The 21,899-nt window shown below is 40.3% G+C and overlaps 2 protein-coding genes across 14 annotated transcripts in view; one reads left to right on the top strand and one right to left on the bottom strand.

The window, feature by feature from the left end:
• The window catches only part of STYX (serine/threonine/tyrosine interacting protein), a 39,977-nt gene extending 20,173 nt beyond the window's left edge, over window positions 1-19,804 (top strand). The window contains exons 10-12 of one of the 7 annotated variants that reach the window (XM_070053654.1): window positions 996-1,089; window positions 12,136-12,224; window positions 13,164-13,202. In XM_070053654.1, the coding sequence (XP_069909755.1) occupies window positions 996-1,089; window positions 12,136-12,191 (150 nt within the window). In that variant the 3' untranslated portion in view covers window positions 12,192-12,224; window positions 13,164-13,202. Of the gene's footprint in view, window positions 1-995; window positions 1,090-3,250; window positions 6,744-12,135; window positions 12,486-13,113; window positions 13,203-19,551 lie in introns of those variants that run through there. The other 6 variants (XM_051822867.2, XM_051822865.2, XM_051822863.2 and 3 more) reach the window with 6 other exon arrangements.
• GNPNAT1 (glucosamine-phosphate N-acetyltransferase 1) lies at window positions 3,271-21,860 on the bottom strand. Of its 7 annotated transcripts, none has more exons than XM_070053655.1 (7): window positions 21,602-21,845; window positions 19,899-20,024; window positions 14,786-14,953; window positions 13,785-13,847; window positions 12,292-12,419; window positions 11,524-11,585; window positions 8,199-9,612 (listed from the first exon to the last, which is right to left on the bottom strand). In XM_070053655.1, the coding sequence occupies exons 3-7, from the start codon at window positions 14,937-14,939 to the stop codon at window positions 9,465-9,467; spliced, it is 555 nt and encodes a 184-aa protein (XP_069909756.1). In that variant the 5' UTR covers window positions 14,940-14,953; window positions 19,899-20,024; window positions 21,602-21,845; the 3' UTR covers window positions 8,199-9,464. The 7 variants fall into 7 exon arrangements, with proteins under 7 accessions (XP_069909759.1, XP_069909756.1, XP_069909757.1 ...); XM_070053656.1 differs by lacking the exon at window positions 19,899-20,024 and adding an exon at window positions 20,260-20,393 and having other exon boundaries at window positions 21,602-21,804; XM_070053658.1 differs by lacking the exons at window positions 8,199-9,612; window positions 19,899-20,024 and adding an exon at window positions 3,271-3,517 and having other exon boundaries at window positions 21,602-21,840.
• Between the last annotated feature and the right edge of the window lie 39 nt (window positions 21,861-21,899).

The raw sequence follows: 21,899 nt of genomic DNA, 5'->3' as shown, positions 1-21,899 counted from the left end.
ATTTTTACTGAATTTTATTCTTTTAATATTTATTTTGTTTGAAAGGCAGAACAGGGGCCAGTGCTGTGGCATGGGTAAAACTCCCGCCACTGGCATCTCATATGGGTACCAGTTCAAGACCCAGCTGCTCCACTTCCCATCTAGCTCCCTGCTAATGCAGCTGGGAAACCAGCAAAAGATGGCCCAAGTCCTTGGGCCCCTGCACCCATGAAGGAAACCCAGAAGAAGCTCCTGGCTTCAGACTGGCCCTGCTCTGGCTGTTGCAGCCACTTGAGGAGTGAACCAGATCGAAGATTAATATCTCTCCCACTCTATTTTTCAAATAAGTAAATCAATCTTTTTTTAAAAAAAGGGAGAGCAACAGAGAGAGGGAGAAACTGGGAGAGGTCTTTGATCTGCTGGTTCACCCCCCAAATGCTTACAACATCCAGGTCTGGGCTAGTTCTAAGCCAAGAGCCAGGGACTCCATTCTGGTCTGTTATATGGTCAGCAAGGGCCCAAGTAATTGGGTATTATCTGCTGCTTTCCCAGGCACATTACAAGGGAGCCTGATTGGAAGCAGAGTAACCGGGACTCTTAACTAGCGCTTGGATATGAGATCCCAGCATTGCAAGTGGTGGCTGTACCGCCATACCCAATGCCTACCCCTACCGAGTTTCATTTCATTTTAATCTCTCAATCATTTTATGAAATTGCTGGTATAGGTTTATGGTGTTAAACAGATGAAATCAAGTAATTGTAGCTAGAGGCTGCTGGCAGAAGACACATAGACTGGTATTGTAGTATGCAATAGCTTAGTGCAGGCTATTTGTGTGAATTGATTTATAGTTACCAGTAGTTGTGAAATTATGAGACAGGAATTCTAAACCTCTGTTTCTCTTACAACAAGATGATATCTGATTTTTCAGTGTAAACTAAGAATATCAATAATGTCTACATTAATCATGTTTTGGGTAGCCAAGATGCATATTCATGTTAATTAAAATACCTTTCAGGAATATGAAGCCATCTATCTAGCAAAATTAACAATACAGATGATGTCACCACTTCAGATAGAAAGATCATTATCTGTTCATTCTGGAACTACAGGTAAGGATTAATTCCTTTGGGAGAAATTTGAGGAGAAAGATGAGAAAAACGCATACATTGTTCACTGGTTTATTTATTTATTTATTTATTTTTTAAGACTTATTTATTTATTTGAAAAAGTTACAGAGAGGCAGATGCAGAGACATCTTCATCCACTGGTTTACAAAGTTGTAAACTCCAAATAGCTGCGACAGCCAGGCCTGGGCCAGACCAGAGCCAGGAGTCAGGAGCTTCATTCTGGTCTCCTATATGGGTGCTGGGGCCCAACCACTTGGGCTATCTTCTGCTGATGAGAGACAGGAAAAAAAAGAAACTCTTCTGTCTACAGGTTTACTCCCCCAAATGGCTGTAATGGTCAGGGCTAGGCCAGGCTGAAGCCAAGGGTCTGGGTATTCCTTTGGGTCTCCCACATGGGTGTTAGGTGCCTAAGTGCTTTGGCCACTTTCTGCAGCTTTCCCAGGCACCTCAGCAGAGACCTGGATTGGAATGGATGCCCATATGGGATGCTGGTGTTGCAGGTGGCAGCTTGACCCACTATGCCACAGTGCCAGCTCCAGTTCCCTACATCTTACATTGAATAATTTAAATTGTTTAGAAAACTTTGAGCTTACACTTATTTATGCCACTGTGCCTAGTCAACCAGAATATGCTGGGGGGAAGATATCTACCTGTTTTAAGTTAACTTCCAATTAATTGGATTGAAATGATTAAAATAAATGAATAAAATAATAAAATAATTAATAAGAGGAGTCAGCCTGGAGAAGGGGCCCTAAACACATTTGTGTGATCTTATTCAAAATAAAGGGTGGTGAACACATGAAAGCATGTTTAGAGTTCATTAGGATTAGAACCAAAACTGGCCTTATAGTAGGAAGAACAGGTTATATACTTGATTAGTATTCACCTCAAAATTGAACATAGGTGATTGATCCACAGGTCCAGAAGTCTGCACTGTACTGCAGCAAAAGTACACGGACTGATAAAGCTATATATGTATCCATTCCTGAGTTCAACTTCTAGTGATCATTGTGTCTTGTCTTTCCTTTGCCACCTCTAATCACTTTGCATTCCTGTGGAGTCTGTTTCCACAGTATCTTCAAAATCCCTTCCCCCTTTTTTAATGATGCGCTTAACTCCAATCTAGTTAAGATCCATATTGCCTCCTATCCAGACTCTTGGTATTTGGAATGTTCTATACATTGTGGCCGGACTTAGCTTCATAAAAGGATTTTTTTTTTTTTTTTGACAGGCAGAGTGGACAGTGAGAGAGACAGAGAGAAAAGTCTTCATTTTTTTTTGCCGTGGGTTCATCCTCCAATGGCTGCCGTGGCCGGCGCGCTGCGGCCAGTGCACTGCGCTGATCCAAAGCCAGGATCCAGGTGCTTCTCCTGGTCTCCCATGTGGGTGCAGGGCCCAAGCACTTGGGCCATCCTCCACTGCACTCCCAGGCCACAGCAGAGGGCTGGCCTGGAAGAGGGGCAACCGGGACAGAATCCGGCGCCCCGACTGGGACTAGAATCCGGTGTGCCGGCGCCGCAAGGCGGAGGATTAGCCTATTGAGCTGTGGCGCCAGCTCATAAAAGGATTTCTAGGCCGGCGCCGTGGCTCACTAGGCTAATCCTCCACCTAGCGGCGCCGGCACACCGGGTTCTAGTCCCGGTCGGGGCGCCGGATTCTGTCCCGGTTGCCCCTCTTCCAGGCCAGCCCTCTGCTGTGGCCAGGGAGTGCAGTGGAGGATGGCCCAGGTGCTTGGGCCCTGCACCCCATGGGAGACCAGGAAAAGCACCTGGCTCCTGGCTCCTGCCATCGGCAGCGCGCCGGCCGCGGCGGCCATTGGAGGGTGAACCAACGGCAAAGGAAGACCTTTCTCTCTGTCTCTCTCTCTCACTGTCCACTCTGCCTGTCAAAAAAAAAAAAAAAAAAAAAAAAAAAAGGATTTCTAATAGTGGTATTTTTCTTGTACCAAGGCCTTTGTTGGTTCTATTCCCACAGAAGAAAGTTATGTTTTAAGTCAAATGTTATTAAAATTTGCTATAAATTCAGTCATGGAATCTTCATAGTCTGTACTTGGTATCACATCATGAAGAACATAGTTTTACTGGCTGTAACACTGTAATATGAATTTAAGTTCCCTTTGTTGTGTTCATGCAATAACTTTTAGGCAGTTTGAAGAGAACACATGAAGAAGATGATGACTTTGGAAACATGCAAGTGGCAACTGCACAGAATGGTTGAAGCAAGAGGAACACTGTAGAGTGTGAATTTCTGTTTAGAAAGAAGAAAATAGAGATAATAATAACATAAACTGGTAAAAACACAAGTAGATTTTTTTGGTTATATGTTGCTTCCAGACATGGTTCTCTGCAGTCTGTGAGCAGCGTGTGAAGATGTGGGACTTCTGCTGTAGATGGCACTGATGGTTTTACTCCTTAAAAAAAAAGAAAAAAACTTTACAGTTTTATTATAAACCAAGAATTTTGGACTTGCAAAGAGGTATTATTGCAATAATGCACTTTCATACTTGAAATTTGTTTGTATGATATAGTTATTACTTTAAACAAAATGCAAGTTAGGGGGGATTTGTTTATAAAATCTGGGTAATTTATAAAGAGAATTTCCTAAAAGTTTGCTAAAAATTCATTTTGTGTTCTATATATTACATTTTTAAGATAACTTTTACAGTTCAGTTGTAGGGTGGAGCTTCTTACAGAAACATTAACAAAATGCAAGATTCTGCCATTTGCTTCTTTGTAAACTTCTTGTCCCTTATTAACAATCTTTAAATCATGACATTAGCTAACTATTGTTACTTTAACATAATCCAGTTAATGAGTGCTTCCTTTCCTGTTACCTTCCTGATTTGTTTCTCCTATAGAAAAAAATGATGAAAGGAAGATGTTATGCTTTATAGTATCTGATACTCAAAAAACAAGGATATAGTGTTAGGTCCCCCCCCCCCCCTTTTTTTTTTTGTAAAAGCCAATTGTTGTATTTGTTCCTTTCAGAGTTGCCTATCCCTTTTTTTCTTTGTCCAAAATGGTTTTAAGGAGAATAAACCAATGTAGCATTATTTTTTCTAAATGAAGCCCAAAAAAAAAAAAAAGGAAAAGTGCCTTGTATCATTAAAAAAAATTTTAATCCTCATGACCTCTAAATTAGTATGTAGAACAGTGAAAAGTTCTTTACATTTTTCTGTAATTTATTTCTTTTCAAACCATTAGTTAGTTTAAATTGAAAGTATGGGGCTTGAAGAAACCTTGGTAAATTATTTGTAATAGGGAACCAGTTACTCTTATATGTTGTCTAAATGATTCTGTGAGATTGTTCCAGCTCAGACAAGCTTTTCTTGGAAGGTGCATTTATAGGGAAAAGTGATTTGTGGGAGATGCCAGTGTATTTTAAATTGATGATGTAATCAGTTCTTTGCGATGAGTTGATCCAAATTTCCCCCATAATTTGCATTAGCAAAGACACTTTGGATCTTTTGTTCTGTTTTTATTTATATGTATAAAATTGTTCTAAGAGAAACTGATTTTGCTATTTTATGTATGAAGTGAAGGAAGAAGAGTGTTTTTAACTTTTTATAGTTGATGACATTAGCACAAACAGAACTCCATGTATCACGTTTCTCGGTCCTCTCTTGAGGTGCTTTACTGAGGGAATGATAGTCACACATTCCCTTAGGTACCAAGAGGTACTATGCAAGGTAACCTATTACACCAAGTTACTTGCTTTACATTCCTCCTATAGTGTAATAGTAGAGTGAGAGCTTTTTTATCCAGCATGGTAGGAGAATGGGAATTAGTTAAAATTGCTCTGTTAATTAAAGTTAATTCCTATTGACCCAGGAAGTTCCCTCTTCTGATTTCCCTTCGATCTCTCCGCCCTGAAACATACTGTTAATCGCATTGTGGTCCAGTATCCAGTTGTATGATTAGGTCATTTGGTGTAGTGGTCTTGTGGAGTCAAGATTGCATTGGGTGTTCAAAAGTTCCAGCTGGTAAACTACCAGGTAACATAATTTTGCTGTATATAAATAACTGTTGGATAGGTCAGCAGACATCTCTCAATCTAGTAACTGATGATGCTTCATATTATTATTGTTTCGGAAATGAAGCAACTAGCAGGGTTTTTTTGTTTATTTTCACAAATAGACATGCCCTCTCTGGTAATGTGGCCAATAATACAGAAATTTGTTATTTTTTTTTTTTTAAATTATAGCTGGTCATTTCCCACTTTTTAGAACCACTATAATTTTTATATTGTCACTAAAGTGCCTGTGCAGCACTATATATTAAAGTTAGTCTCATAAGCAGTGAAAAGGGACTTCCGTCATCTTGAGTACAATACTAATGAGGACAAATCAAGAGGCTGTTCTTTCTTCATGTACACTGCAAACTGCTTCTTAGATCTACTCACCTAAGCTCTTCCCGTAACATTTGTCGTGTTTGATTCCATTTATGTAATTCCTATACTTCCACTGATATTTTGCAAGTTAAATTAACCAAGTTTATCCAATCATGAATTATTTTCTCAAGTATCTGAATAATGTGAGTGACCATGTGTTTTTAACATAAAACAATCTGGGCATATCAAAACTACTTTCTTGTCCTTTTCAAAAGTATGAAACTTGAATACTGAAGATATTCAAAATAGAATGGCAGTTTTACCTTTGAATTTCAGTTAACTGGTTCATGTTAACTTCTTACTGATTAGATGTTTAAACAGCAGTTACCTTTGTATGTATCCCATGATGGAAAAGTTAAACCATGATAGTTTTTGCTACCAACTCTAAACCACTTAACTTTTAGAGCAGAACATTCATTTTGAGAGGATATTTGACTTCATCTGCGTTTACAAGTCTTGTCAGAAAATGTTAAGCATGTCCTTTTTGAAAATATATAAGGTTTCTAATTGTCTTATTACCATGGTAATTCAAATGAATTACATATTTAACTGCAATCTTGAATTATAAAGTTGAGATGTATATATCAGGCTCTCAACTTGATGTAAAGTAAATGAGCAGTTACCTGGCGGATTTTTTTTTTTGTTGTTAAATAACTGGCTTAATCCACAATCCCATAACAAACATAGCTTCATTTCTATATTTACTTTATCTTTCTCCATTAAAAGGTATTCCAACCAGGAAGGAAAAGATAGGGAAAAGCTGAGGATTTTAGAGGATGATATTATTATTATTATTATTATTAGAAAAATAAGTTTCTGGGGTCTTCGAAGGCTGGATTTTCTTTGTCTTTCCCATCTGTGGCAGCTAAACAAATTCACTCAAAATATTCAGGTTTACATGTTAGCTCTCTCACAGGGAGTTGCCATACCTCACAGTTCCAAGTGTATTCTATAGATCAGTAACATTATACTGACATGTAATTGCAATTTACTATGCAGCAAAAATGATTCAAGAAGAAAATAACCTACAATGTCTATTTATCTTTGTATAGGCAATTGCTTACATTATTCTGCTTTTAATATTTGTACTTGGAAAAAATGCTTATGTATGTCTAGTAATGTCACAGTGCAGGATGCTGCTAGCCTAGGCACAAAGTATTAAAATTATTTTGTGAAGATTGGTGGTTGTATTAAAATGTTGTGCCATTATACCTAAAAAAAAAAAAATGCAAAGCTCATTCATACTGCTTATGCCTCAGTATTTCTTTATTTAGATTGTTACCTGCTGGGTAAAAGTAACCTAACTTTACTCCTACAGAAGAAGGATAAATGAAATCAGACATTTAAACCATTTTGAGAGTATGCTACAGAAACAGTATGGAAAAAAATTACGGTCAGTAGACCACACAAGCTCCAAATTCTAGCTAAAGTGTATTTTTAAAGATTAATTGAACAGGTTTGCAGTTGGAAGTGAATTTGTGGCTGTAGGGTAGGTCATCCAGTTTTCCACCTATTTCAAGACTTGCACAAGTACCTTCTTTGCATTTATAAAACCCTATCACACTTATACCATTATTTTAGATACCATTAAATGGTAATATATTGTAAACTAACCAGTGACAAGCCATTGATTATAAAATGCAGCCAGATTTCAGAGATACTATAATACATTTTAAGTAAGTGAATACAGATACACAAAACATGGGGCACAGTAAAAATCACAAATGTTACTTCATTTAACCTTTTCTTAAGTAAACTGCCAAAACTATGGTTAAATAGTTGATATATTCAATGTCTGATCAGCTTCTTTTCATATTCAAGTTTACTCAGTAGGGCTTTATAAAGGAAGTCCTAACTCTGGTTTTGTTAACCAAAGCTAAAATCAAATTAGCATTTTCCTCCTTGATGACACCATTTTATATATGTTACCTTATCTAGGAAGTTTATAGGAGGGCTTACTCTTAAGACATTAACACCACAGAAAGTTGTTTACTGAATTACCAACCTTGTTGATGTTTTTATCTCAAATGGGTCAATATTAAGAAATGTAATAAAGTACTGAATCTTGCCTTTTACCAAGATTATTTTGCTTTGAGAGTCAGAGAGTGAACTCCCATATATTCGCTGATTCACTCCCCAAATGATTGCAATGGCCAGGGCTGCAGAGGGGCCAAAGCCTGGATCAAAGAACACAACCCAGGTCTCCCATGAAGGTGGTAGTGCCCAGTCATTTGGGCCATCTTCTACTACCTTCTAGGATACGTCAGCAGGAAGCTAGATCAGAAGCAGAATAGGTGGGACTCAAACCTGGCCCTGCCACCTGGGATGCTGGGATTACTAGGGGCAACTTAACCTGTAGCACCACAATGCCATCCCAAGGCTTTTTTTTAAACATGAGTTTAATTACCAGAATTTACTTATTGTCATGCTAATATTGTAGGACTTGGGAACAGACAGAACAGGTCAGGTCATGTGGATAGGCCAAGAGTAGATTAGTGCACCCTCTACTGGCCAAGGATTCCTTTGGTTTCAGGAAACTGACTGGAGGGAGAGCTAAAATCCAGTTGAGGTCTCAGATGAGAAAAAGGTGGTCTTTACTTTCCAAGTTCATCTAACAAGGAGGTTACAAAACTAAAATTTGAAGGCTTTAATAGCTGAATAGAATACTCAAAAAGCACAGATGGGATTCTCACAAAAGACCATCGTATGAACCAATTTAATGTGACATGGAATGCAAAAGATAAGAACCATTAATAAAGTATCAAATTCAAGAAATAATTAAAATAAATAAAACAGGATAGTGAGAATAACAGTACCATTATAATCGCATTAAATGGAAAAAGATCCACCAGCAATTTAAGGATGTGACAAATGCAGTGCTATACATTTAAGTATTCCACTCAATTTTGTAATATTTTTCATAAAAGTAGTACTTGGAAGAGAGGCTTCAGATTACTCATGACAAGATAATCAGGTTAGAAATACTCCAAGCTTTGCTAAGTCACTGTACCTTAGATATCCCACTATATTATGAATTATCTTTAATAATTATATTTCACAGAGAAGAGATGGTACTTTGTCTATACAGAATCTTTACATTTAAATTTTTCTATTTTAAAAGGCTGACCAGGTTGTTTGTATTAGGATCAACAAATGTTAGATATACTATAGTTATAATTAATTTATCCAACTTCAGGTAATTAATATGTGGGAAATGATATAACTAAGATGTTTCTTTGAAACAAAAAAAATTATGACTCTAATAAGAAACATCCTTATTCAGTGTATGCTTTATATACATATAAATTTGTTTTTAATTGCAGTCTGAACTTTTTAAAGATTTGACAGGCAGAGAGAGGGAGAGATTTCTTCTATTCACTGCCTCACTCCCCAAATGGCCTCAACAGCAGGAGCTGGGCCAGGCCAAAGTCAGGAGTCAGGCTCTCCATCCTGCTCTCCCACATGTGTGGCAGGGGCCCAGGTACTTAAGACATCTTTCTAGGCACATCAGCGGGAAACTGGATTGGAAGTAGAGCATCCAGGACATTCAGATTAGTGCTCCAAATGGGATGCTGGCATCATGAGCAGTGGCTTAACCCAGTCAACAAGGCCGGCCAGCCCTGGTGTATGCTTTTTAAAAAAAGAGCAGTATAGATAGCAGACATTTAACACCTTACTACCTTATTGACTACCAAGAAACAAAGCCAAACTTTAGAAAAATACAATGCAAGAAAAGATTCAAGTTAAAAATATATTCCTTTGGTTAAAAATCATCCCCTTTATAATATTCATTTGTAAGCTAAACTCAGTATGCCCCACCAGCCCAAAGTAATCTTCTAAATGTCATTATACTTCTATTGGGATTTTTTTTCAGTCCAGTATTTATGGAGGTCACTGGGTTGCAGCAACAATATTTTCTCTCTGAAGAGTACAGCCTTGTAGTAGTATTCTTTTCTTAAGAGACTTTTTTACTTCAGAAATCTCCGACACATGTAGTTTTCTTCAGATACTGTATATCCAAACTTTTTATAGAAACCAACATTTTGTGGTAGACATTCAAGGGTAATCTTATAGCAGTTTAGTTTTTTGCTTAGCAAAGTAAGGGTTGATAATAACCTGAAATTTAAAAGGGGGGTGAGAGTGGGGAAAGAGCACTTATTAATAAAAAGATTTTATTAACATGGATAATGTTATAAAGCTTTAGTTTTTATTTTTATTACAAATAGTTTTTAGATCACATCTTTTACTGTTGTATTCATTTACATATTCATACTGAAAGTTGGTAAGCATTTAAATCACCAGAATGTTTTTATTTGGTTTCAGATATACTTAATACAGTAATCTGCAGCCCATTAACAGGATAGTTAGTACTCATGCTAAACCCTCTTCAAAAATAGGTTAATTCATGTTAATACTAAATACTATCGATCTTTTTAAAAATACTGCCAAGATTATTCTGCAAAAGATCTTTATTCTAAGTATTCAAACCACTTAGGAGTAAATAGTCAATATTCCCATATGAAATGGTCACTTAATAGGTTCTCATTTTTAAAGTCATGTCAGTATTTATGAAAGTATGTATCACTAATTCAAGATAGGTCTAAATTAACATGTGAAATCAGCAAAAATGCATACATCTTTACAAATCCTTCAAATAGTGCAAAATTAATGGAAAAGTCACATCTTTTAATTCCATTTATTTATTTTCATTTTACTTGAAAGGCAGAGAAACACATTCTTTCCATCTGCTGCTTCACTCCCAAAATGCCTACAATAGCCACAGCCAAAGCCAGAAGCTGAGACTCCGTTTCCCATGCGGGTGGCAGGGACCCACAAATTTGAGCCATCACTGCTGCTTCCTAGGGTGCACATTAGCAGGAACAGAAAGTGGAGCAAGGACTCAAACCAGGTACCCTGAGAATAGGATTGTGGGCTTCCCCAGCAGTGTCTTAACCATTCTACTAAATGCCTGGCCTGCTGATCAGATTTTTGCACGAACTTTTTGAAGCCCCTTTGTACAGCACAAGCTGTTTGAGTATATATTTCTACACTTAATGAGAACAAGGTCACAGAATATTCTCTAATAGTTGAACATTTCCTTTGTCTGTTAATGTGATAAATGGGGGGCTGGTGCTGTAGTGCAGTGGGTCAGGCTGCCGCCATCAGCTGCACGGGCAATCCATATGGGCACTGGTTCCAGTCCTGAGTGCTCCAGTTCTGATCCAGTTCACTGCCTGGGAAAGCAATGGACTTGGGCCCCTGCACCTATGTAGAAGACCTAGAAGATTCTGGCATCAGCTGGCCAAGCCCCAGCTGTTAACAGCCATTTGGGGAGCAGACAGCTCTTTGTCATTGTCTGGCCTTTCCTCTATGAAATTCTGACTAAATAAAATAAATAAATATTTAGGAAAAAAAGATTAACAGGCAAATCACTTGACCCAAAAGTTATTTCCTAGTAGCATGAGAATGCTGTTAGAAGTTAAAAAACTAAAAGATGTTATGTTGATAAAGGAGTATACTTCTTTTTTTTTTTTTTTTTTTTTTTTTTTTTGACAGGCAGAGTGGACAGTGAGAGAGAGAGAGACAGAGAGAGAAAGGTCTTCCTTTGCCGTTGGTTCACCCTCCAATGGCCGCCGCTGCAGCCGGCGCACCGCGCTGATCCTGGCAGGAGCCAGGAGCCAGGTGCTTTTCCTGGTCTCCCATGGGGTGCAGGGCCCAAGCACCCGGGCCATCCTCCACTGCACTCCCTGGCCATAGCAGAGAGCTGGCCTGGAAGAGGGGCAACCGGGACAGAATCCGGCGCCCCAACCGGGACTAGAACCCGGTGTGCCGGCGCCGCAAGGTGGAGGATTAGCCTATTGAGCCACGGCGCCGGCCCCGGAGTATACTTCTATAGTATATGATTATTGAGGTAAAAGTTGTACAATACTTTTCCACTAAATTCAATCTTAGCTATAGAGAATGGGTTTAGTTTTAACAAGTATCTTGGCAAGAGACTAAAAGTATTTACTAATCCTGCTTACTTACAATTTGCCGAGCTGCTTTCCTCTGCATTCATCACTAACGACAACATCTTCTACTCTTCCTCTCTGGAAATATTTAAAGTAATTAAAGGCCTAGGGCACCTATTTTTATTTTAGCTAACCCAACAAATAAACAGAATGTGTTGATAAAAAGAAGCATGTTTTGTAAACGTGGACTTCACAAAAAAAAATGCAAACAATAGTTTATTATCATCACACAGCAAATAGTATTATGAATCAATCTGTGGTCTCATCTTGTTTTGCCTGGTTCCCCAACCTCCAAACACCGTCATTCTAACCAAATCTCTGAATATACATTACCAAGAAGTCATCTTTTTGTGAACATAGTGCATCCATCATTCACTGCCCTCCTTACAGCAGTTTATTTTGGAGATCCAAATAAATTTCACACCAAAATTAATCCATAGAAGTGACTCACAGTGCTACAGGCATTAGAAGTATTACAAATAGAACAGAATATGGTATTCTGAACCTTTTGCCACTTGTAAACTGATAGAAATAGCTAAAGTATTTCTGAAGAATTTATACCAAAACTAACACCTTATAGAATAATTTTAATAAACACTTCATACTGCTGATGTTTTCTTTTGTATAGCTCTCACTGGGAAAATCCCTATTACTAAGAGATTTCTAAGAAGCAATGGAAAATAAGGAGAAAACATGTTTGTCTAGCAGAAACTCAAGGTCAGTTTTCTGAGCAAAAAAAAAAAAAAGACCTATTTTACTCATCAACATTAATTTGAGCACATACCTTAGCACAGGAATGGATGAATTTATGTTCTATTATCAGAGTTGCTGTAGCAACAATCTGTCCTAGAGTCACATCTTCTACAACTGTAACGTAATAATCCCCAGATTTCTTCATATGTTCAAAAGATTCTGTGGAAAATGGAAAACAAAGTGTTATATAGCAAGTAATCAGCTTTATAAGTTCTCAGAAACGTACTAGTATTGGTTGACTTAATTATTGACTATTTAATAATAGTATTAGTTGACTTAATTATTGAATATTTCAGGCTATTTTACTAGTAATTTACTCTCTATTTCTAAAGAACTGTATTAAAAGTGACCAAGTAGCTGGAATACAAGCAATCAGTGTCCATTAGATTGAACAGCACTTATAATGAAGATACACTGTAATTTATTGCTATTTTATGTCGCTAATGAATTAAAACTTCAGTATCTTCATTATGTAGTAACTTTACTTAGATTTCTTTAACCTTTATACTCAACCAATATTTAAATAGAACAAAATTGCAAATTTCAACGGGCTTACATGGCTCTATGCTATAATTCTTAGTCTTGGTTTTAAAATATTTTCACAAAAGTAGTTTTCAACTTTCTTTTTGTGATCTCTGGAGTTTTGTGATTATGTTACTTTCCCTTAGAAAGATTTCATTGTTTTTATCTTATATGAAAGTAACTTGCAGGAAGGTGAAAAATATGCTTCCATTTTTAAGTAATTTTTCTAGAGTTAACATAACAAAGACACACTATAGTCAACACTGATTTTTTTTTTTAAGTACTTATGTTGTTGAAATGACATAGTTTTTTCTCTGATAATGCATGCAAGAAAGAATCTGGGAGTCAAAATTGGCCCTAACAGTCTAAGTCATTGTACAGTCTTACTCTAGAAGAAATAAATTCATTGAAAGGAAACAGTGAAAATCAAAGAATGAAGTTCTTCCTTCTCAAGAAGGTCATCCAGAGAACAAAATAAAATCACCATCTGCAGAGAAATGAAGAATTACAGAAACACAGAAAGGCAGTTAAGTACCAGGCAGAGTAACACTGGAGTGCTTTCCTTAGGAAGAACTGCCTGTGAAGGTGGGAAAGTCCTGGGTAATCTCTCTGGAGAGATGGTGGGGTTGGACTAATTTTGAAATTCCTGCTAACCTTCACATATAAAGTTAGAATATATGCTGGTATATTTTTGAATTGGTGATGAAACTTCTGTGAATAACCTAAACACATGACAGGAAATACTACAATCAAAAAATCTCTAAAGCTCCACCTAGGTCTTATGCTATAGTAATTACTGAAGATTAGGTATTTTGCAAAACAAAGTGATTGCTACTTCTAGAACAACTTGATCATATTAAATATTTAAATAACAAAATACCTAAGTTGTTATTTGAGTAACTTTGAGCTACTTGAATAGAAACACAAGTAGGCACCAAACAGGGTTCTCCACAAGACATCATTTCCCTCTCTTTCCTTTGGGGAAAGGTGCACCATACTTACTCATAAATTGTTCAGGGTTGATGGCTCCAGTCTCTGTCAGCTGACCCAGGACCTTAAAAAAGCCTAGTTTTGAAAAACAGATTTTAAGTCATGAGAAGAGCAAAAACAAGATACGATATTAAAAGAAGTAGTTTTAAGTAGATAATAGGCAATTGTTTTTTGAAAGCCTTCCATAATGATTCATCTTTTAATTATTTTATAATTCTTTCTGTGCTCACTACATATAATAAAAACAGATCTCATGAGCTGCCTTACAGGCCTGAAGTTTCTGAAATAGTGCTGCACCGTCATATCCAGCATGCACAGATCCAGCACAAAGCTTTCTCAGTGCAATTGAAGTTCAATGCAGTGCCGACAAGTTTTCCCAAACATACAGTTCAGTTTTACTTAGAAGTGCAAAAGTCTTACTATGAGCAAATACGGTATCGGTAACCAAAGTATAAATAGTTTTTTAGTCTTATTTTTTGCATATTCAATGATCAAAGCAAAATTATCTTCTTCAGATTTCATACTAAAGAGAAAACTATAAAAAGTAAAAAGTAAAATCTTGACTTTTAATTACCAAAGTTTAAGGACATTATTTGGGAGAGTTTACATGTTTCAAATATATATAATATAGAAATATATATATGTGTGTATATACACACACACCTACACACAAAACCCTTTTAACTTATCCAGGAAAACTGATACCTGCCCTCACTTCCCATCTGGCATCTTTTGGAAGGTTCTTCCTTATGTGTCATCATGCATGATAATTTCACCTATTTGAGAAATCTTTTGGCTTAATTAGGAAGTAGCAATGTTGTATTTAAGTTATTTCACAATATTTGGACTTAGCCATGACACCAAAACAGTGGAATTGGGTGGCCCTGATATTTTAAAAACAACAGTCCAAAAGTAAAGAATACTTTATAAAGGTAGCAGCATCATGCTTATGGAGAAAACAAGGCTAATTATAATCCTGATAATTAGGACTTGTAAACTAGGTGCCTTCATACCTCTGTTTAAGTCAGCAGTACAAAGAGGCCTCAAAACCAAACCTTCTCCAGGATGTGTTGGAGAAATGGCTGGAGAAAATGTAGCTGTATTCTGACTCCAGTCCACTTCTTTGAGAAGACTAGGGTCAAACATTGGTGTTTCATCAGGTTTCATCTTTCCAGTTAGATCTACAATAAAATTTCAAATGTTAAGACATTTCATACAAGGGAAACTATGGTCAGGTTATTTCTTTCTCTTTTTTTTTTGACAGGCAGAGTGGACAGTGAGAGAGAGAGACAGAAAGGTCTTCCTTTTTGCCGTTGGTTCACCCTCCAATGGCCGCCACAGCTGGCGCACTGCGCTGATCCGAGGCCAGGAGCCAGGTGCTTCTCCTGGTCTCCCATGCGGGTGCAGGTGCCCAAGCACCTGGGCCATCCTCCACTGCACTCCTGGGCCATAGCAGAGAGCTGGCCTGGAAGAGGGGCAACCGGGACAGAATCCGGAGCCCCAACCGGGACTAGAACCCGGTGTGCTGGCGCCGCTAGGTGGAGGATTAGCCTAGTGAGCCGCGGCGCCGGCCAGGTTATTTCTTAATATAAATGCCATTGGAAGGATTTTTCCTGTGTTTTTAAGGTTTATTTATTTTATATGAAAGTCAGAGTTACAGAGAGGGAGAGTAAGAGGCAAAGAGAGGTCTTCCATTCGTTGGTTCACTCCCCAAACAGCTGCAACGGCCAGGGTTGGTGCAGACCAAAGCCAGGAGCTTCATCCAGGTTTCCCACATGGGTGCAGAGGCCCAAGCACTTGGGCCATCTTCTCCTGCTTTCCCAGGCCATTAGCAAGGGAACTGAATCCCATGTGGAGCTGCTGGGACTCGAACTGGTGCCCATATGGGATGCCAGCACCACAGGCAGCAGCTTAACCTGCTGCACCAAAACACTGGCCGCATTAACAGGTCTTTTAAAATACTTTTTTTTTTTTTTTTTGACAGGCAGAGTGGACAGTGAGAGAGAGAGACAGAGAGAAAGGTCTTCCTTTGCTGTTGGTTCACCCTCCAATGGCCGCCGTGGCCGGCGCGCTGCGGCTGGCGCACTGCGCTGATCCGATGGCAGGAGCCAGGAGCCAGGTGCTTTTCCTGGTCTCCCATGGGGTGCAGGGCCCAAGCACCTGGGCCATCCTCCACTGCACTCCCTGGCCACAGCAGAGGGCTGGCCTGGAAGAGGGGCAACCGGGACAGAATCCGGCGCCCCGACCGGGACTAGAACCCGGTGTGCCAGCGCCGCAAGGCGGAGGATTAGCCTAGTGAGCCGCGGCGCCGGCCAAAATACTTTAAACTATGAGTTGGTGCCACTCATGTACTAAACAGCTGACTCCTCAACAGTTCAAATGTTTTATATTGTATTCTTGGATTTTTTAATTGGACTAAGGAATCATTTATTAGTCTTGACAAAGACTTAGTGGTTATACAGTTTCTTTTTTTACCTGAACCATGAGGAGAAATAATTGATGAACTCGCTCAAATTACTCTGCATTCCCAGCAATATCTGACATTAGCTATGATAGATAAATCAAGAGTCTCTAGATATTGTTTTTATAATACAAATTTCTCAGCTGCACATAAGCAGTTTAAGAACAACCAGCATACAGGCCATCATAGCATAGGGGTTAAGCTGCTGCCGTCAATGCTGGCATCCCATATATGCACCAGTTTGTATCCTGGCTCCACCACTTCCAATCCAGCTCCCTGCTAATGGCTTGGGAAAAGCAGCAGAGGATGGCTCAAGTGCTTGGTCCAGCCATGGCTGTTACAGCCATTTGGGGAGTAAACCAGCAGATGGAAGATGTCTGTCTCTGTAACCCTACCTTTCAAATAAATAAATCTTAAGAAATAATAATTCTACTTGTTTTTAAAAAATAATAGCCAGTGTGGGGGCAAGCATTTGGTCCAAATTACGGTGCCACTTGAGGTACCCCATTGCATTTTGACATGCCTGGGTTCACACCCAAGTCTCATATCTCATTCCAATTTAATGCTGGTGTGCACCCTGGGAGGCATGAGGTAATGGCTCAAGTGCCTGGGGTCCTGCCTTCTACATGGGAGACCAGCATTGAGTTCTAGACTCCTGGCTTCAGCCTGGACTAGCCTTGACTGTTGTGGTATTTGGGCACTGAAGCAGATGGAAGATCTGTTTCTCTTTCCTATCTCTCTGCTTTTCAAATAAAAAGAATAGTCAGTGTCTTTTATGCTGTTACAAAATGTTCAATTATGGTATTCCTCTCCATCTTTAAAACTATCTAGTTATGTGATGTGATAAAGTGAGCTCCCAGCCAATGGTTTACTCCCCAAATGTCCACCCCTCCCCCAAGTCCTCACCCTACTGTCTGGAAATGAAACTATGAGCTCAATCCTGGTCTCTCACATGAGTGACAGGAACCCAGTTATTTGAGCTGTCTCCTCTGCCTCGCAGGGCCTGCAGTAGCAGGAAGCTGGAGTAAGGAGATGAAGCCAATGCTCAAACCCAGGTCTCTACTGTGCAATCTTCATGGCTAGGCCAAACACCTGCTTTCCCCTTCTGTCTGAATACTCAAAAATGGGTGTGTTCACTAGTGGTCTAATAAAGTGAGATGAACATATGACAGGAGGAATGAAAAACAGATTTTATGAAGCATAAAATGGGAGGGCAGCACTTCCGTGCGCTCAGAGCTGCTGGAAGAAATGGTGCTCCTAATAATTAGGAGACTAAAGAGACTCCAACTTTCATTTCTATCTACACCCACATAGAGAAACTTATAGTTTAGTGATAATTTTCCTAATGACTTAACTCCCAAATGTTCTCTAATTCATAAGCCACAATATGCTTTAAGGTAAACATTCTCAACTTTCCGGTGGACTCCATTTCTGCCCATGGGACTATACAGGGAATGCTGCAGTACAGTACAGGCTTAGGGGAGGCAGTGTGTTGCGATAACAGAAGTGGACGCTTGTTCTGCACATACTGTGTGCCAGCACTGTTCAGAGAAGGTGGCACATCGCTAATTCATTTACTTCAGAGAGCTACAGTGCAGGTGTGATTGTTATCTCCACTTTCCCTGAAGCACTGGAAACCTTAAGTAACTTGCCCAAGGTCACAGAATTAGCAAAGCCAGGATTTAAACCTAGGCCAGGAAAAAGCCTGAGCTTTGGAGTCTGGCTGTTTAAGTATCAGCTTGATGAAATGAGCTAAGGCAACGCAGCTCCTAGACTCCTGCTTCCTTATTGTGAAGAGGAGCTGAGATTACTGCAAGAGTGAACCGCGCCACTAGATGCCACAGGCACTGAGTGGGTGCCTGGCGCAATGCAAGCCCTCAACAAGAAACATTCTCATAGGAACATATTTAAAAGTTTATAAATTCTTAACTTTTTTTCACCCTTAAATTAATTCATGATCCAGGCACTGTGCTAGATGCAGGGACTACAAAAAGAATGAGACTATCTATTATGTTTAGGTTATACCAAAAGTTAGCTTTCTTAGAAAGTAAAGAATAAAAAAGTAGTTTATTATGTGGAGTACTGAGAGAATTTTTCCCCAAAAAGAAATCAGATCAAGTTACCGGACATGCATTATATATACTTAGTTTTTTTTTTTTTTTTTTTTTTTTGACAGGCAGAGTGGACAGACAGAGAGGTCTTCCTTTGCCGTTGGTTCACCCTCCAATGGCCGCCGTGGCCGGCACGCTGCGGCCGGCGCACTGTGCTGATCCAATGGCAGGAGCCAGGTACTTATCCTGGTCTCCCATGGGGTGCAGGGCCCAAGCACTTGGGCCATGCTCCACTGCACTCCCTGGCCACAGCAGAGAGCTGGCCTGGAAGAGGGGCAACCGGGACTAGAACCCGGTGTGCCGGTGCCACAAGGCGGAGGATTAGCCTAGTGAGCCGCGGCGCCAGCCTATACTTAGTTCTAAAAATAGTAAGGAAAGGCTATAAATTCTGATTAAAACAATCATTCACATCAAATTTAACAAATTTGAAATGGGTTTTTAATAGGCTGATTTCAGTGTGTGTCCCTGATAATTGGACCCCTGAGGCTTTTGTGCATAATTTCAAAGTGGAAGATGGGTAGCAACGTTGCTTTTCATGTACTCAAGGTAAGTATCTGTCAAGAGGATAAAATGTACATTAAATACAGAAGCCAAAACCTATTAAAAACTTAAGTATATAACATAACTTTAGGGGTGAAGTTTCAAGAAAGCTTAAAATAGTATTTAGAGGAATACTAGCAAAATTTAAAGTTCAGTAGATTTTTTTTTTTCCTATGTAGTTGCTTAAGGTTACAGTAAGACACAGCCTGGAAAACAGACAAAACAGGGTTAGTCATTTTTATAAGAGAGGCGAGAGGCACACAGGAGCTAGGGCTATGAAGCCTTTAAGGTTTTTTAACTATAGTGAGTACTAATACTTTTCCTGTGCTTTCCATAATCAGATGGTCCTAGTCCATGAATGATCCTAAAAAATAAATAACGCTGGCTAATATTTATTGAGTATTTTACATCTGTTAACTCTTAAAACTACACTCAAAGTTGTATGTACCATTATTATCCGGACTTCACAGCCAAGGACACAGGGGCAGTAACTTGTACCAGGTTACAGTACCAACAAGGAACAGAGTCAAAGTTCAAAACACAATGAGGTTAGCTTATCAGTGCTAGACCTGTGTACAGGTCCCTCACTTGGTTTAATCCGCTGCTGCCACTGTTTTGAAATTCTCATGAATTTCTTACCATAGAGACCTGCCTTGTGATTTTGCAGGAGTTACCCCACATTACACAGCCAGTCCTGCTGGGCCGTGCGACCTCAAAGTCTGCGTTCCTGACTACCACACACTGGAGATGCACTCCTGTAGATGAATGCCTTGCTGTGTCGTGCCAGGGTTCCACATTTCACCAAAAGCCACATTTGCAACTTGTATTTGGAAAGTGGGAATTTCAGACTAGTCAAAATACATTAAACAAAACATTATGGATAAAAATAAAGATCCATTGATAAGGTAGTGGAGAATTAATATAAGCAATGTTTTTATGAGCTATTTTACAAAACAGCCATACTTAAGGCTGACTTTGTCACTGCGTCCTCAAACAGTAAAATCCAGCTGGTGCCTGAATAATATGTCAGGCAGAGGAAAACAGGATGTGATTTGATGCCAGTTTCCAAGGGATTTTAGAAAAGAACCAAACAGGTGGCTCACAGAAGAGATATTTTAGCCTCTTAGGTGCATCCCGGTCCTGCAAAAGTAGGAAACTTAAAAAAATTAGCATAGTTTAGAGCAGCATCTTGTTATCATTATGTTCTTATTTAAAAGTTTTTAGAGTAACTTCAAAAAGTAAAACTCAGCCCTTCTTAAATATTCAAGAGCCTTTTCAGTTTAACTGAAATTGGCGTGCACTTTACAAGACCCATAAATGCCTAACCCTAAGCCAATAAAAGCCTAGTGAATGACTGATTAATGATTTGACTTACCTGGAAGTCAACATTTCAGAAAACCCAGAAGAAATAAGAATCCCAAACTGGCCCAAGTAATCTCTGATAAAGGTTTTCACTCAACTGAGTTATTTTTTTAAATACAGTTCCAGCAATTTGGTTTCCAGGAATCTCTATCAGATTGAAATACAAATGGAGAGAATCTTTGCTAGAAAAAAATACCTACTGGAAGCAACAAGTAATATACTTGGAGAGTTTTTAAAGCCCATATACAAAATCACAAGACACAGTCTAAAGTCAAGTTTAAATTGCCGTATTGTTTATAGCTCAGTAGGTCCTGGGACACCTTAGAGCAACACATGGTGATGGAGGGTGAAAGGGACTCAGTCGGATGGGTACCTTGTGGCTGGTCTATATACATTTTGTAACAACTTGACCACATTCTGAACCTAAACATTTTGTTCCACTGATTTTAACACGCCTTGCCACATTCACTAAATAGTGCAACTGCACGAATTTTGAGGTATTTTTTCACGGCTTATTTAATCCCTACAACCCAAGCATTCACTGTTCCCAGTCCCCCCACGAGGAAGTTGGTAACACATTTCCTGTGTTACCTCCAGGCAAGGTAACAGGAAATGAATGGATTAGGACCAGAATCCCCGTTTTCCTCTACGACACCGGTGCTGACAGATGCCTAACCAATGTTTGCATCATCAAACAGTTTTCACCTGATAGGTAGCTCCGTCTCCCCTACAAGCGAGCCCTGCCTAAATAAATCTCAATAATTCCTTGAGATCCATTGTAGGATTCGCTCATGAGCGACTACCCTGACGAACCGATTCCCATAACGGCCCATTCAATTTCTTTATTCCGCTTACATAAACATCAGCTGCTGTAACAGAAATCACGAGTGGGTGCTTGTAGGGGCAGAAGCCCCAGGGAGAGACAAAGGCTGTCCCTCTGTCCGCAGTGCCAGAGGTGATCCTCAGAGCTGACGCACGAGGGGTCCCCAGGGGCTCCCGACCACCGAGGGCGCGCCCCGGGAAGAAGGGGCAAGGCGGCCCGAGACGTTCGCGCCCATCCGGAGCCGAGCCTCCGCCTCCAACCCGGCTCAAGCCTGGGCGCGCAGACAGACCCCTGCCCCTGCCCTGCCAGGACCCCGCATCACCCTAACCTCTGCCCCCGCGCGCGCCCGTTTAACTTCCTCGGAGCCGCGCTCCCCGCGCCCATGTGCACCCAGGTGGCGAAGATGAGCGCCCAGCTGCGCCGACAGAACTCGGCGGGGGCCTAGCCGGCCTCGCTCGGGGGAGCGGGCACCTGTTTGATGACCCGGAGCGCCAGGCCCACTCACTGGACGCCGGCCCCAGCCCCTCCTCACCCGTGGAGGCCCCGGAGTCTGCGATCCTCTCCAGGCGCAGCGGAGTCTCACCCGCCGGAGTACACCGTACCGGATCCGGATCCGGCTTCAGAGCCAGCCCCACCTCCTCGCCCTCCACAGCCAGCGCCACGGCCGGCACCCGCGGCCTAAACGTGGCAGCGCCAACGCCTCCACCCCGCCCCTGCCTCCTCACGCAGCGCCGCGCGCAGGCGGCCGCAGGCGGAGGCCGAGGCCCCGCCCGCCAGGGCGAGGCGCGCGCGGGGCGGGGCTTGGGCGGCCGGGGGCGGGGCCTGGCCTG

The sequence above is a fragment of the Oryctolagus cuniculus genome, chromosome 12, assembly GCF_964237555.1.
Source record: "Oryctolagus cuniculus chromosome 12, mOryCun1.1, whole genome shotgun sequence".
In the NCBI taxonomy this organism is placed as follows: domain Eukaryota; kingdom Metazoa; phylum Chordata; class Mammalia; order Lagomorpha; family Leporidae; genus Oryctolagus; species Oryctolagus cuniculus.
The sequence above is the reverse complement of the archived record's forward strand: the minus strand, read 5'-3'. Positions and strand labels throughout refer to the sequence as shown.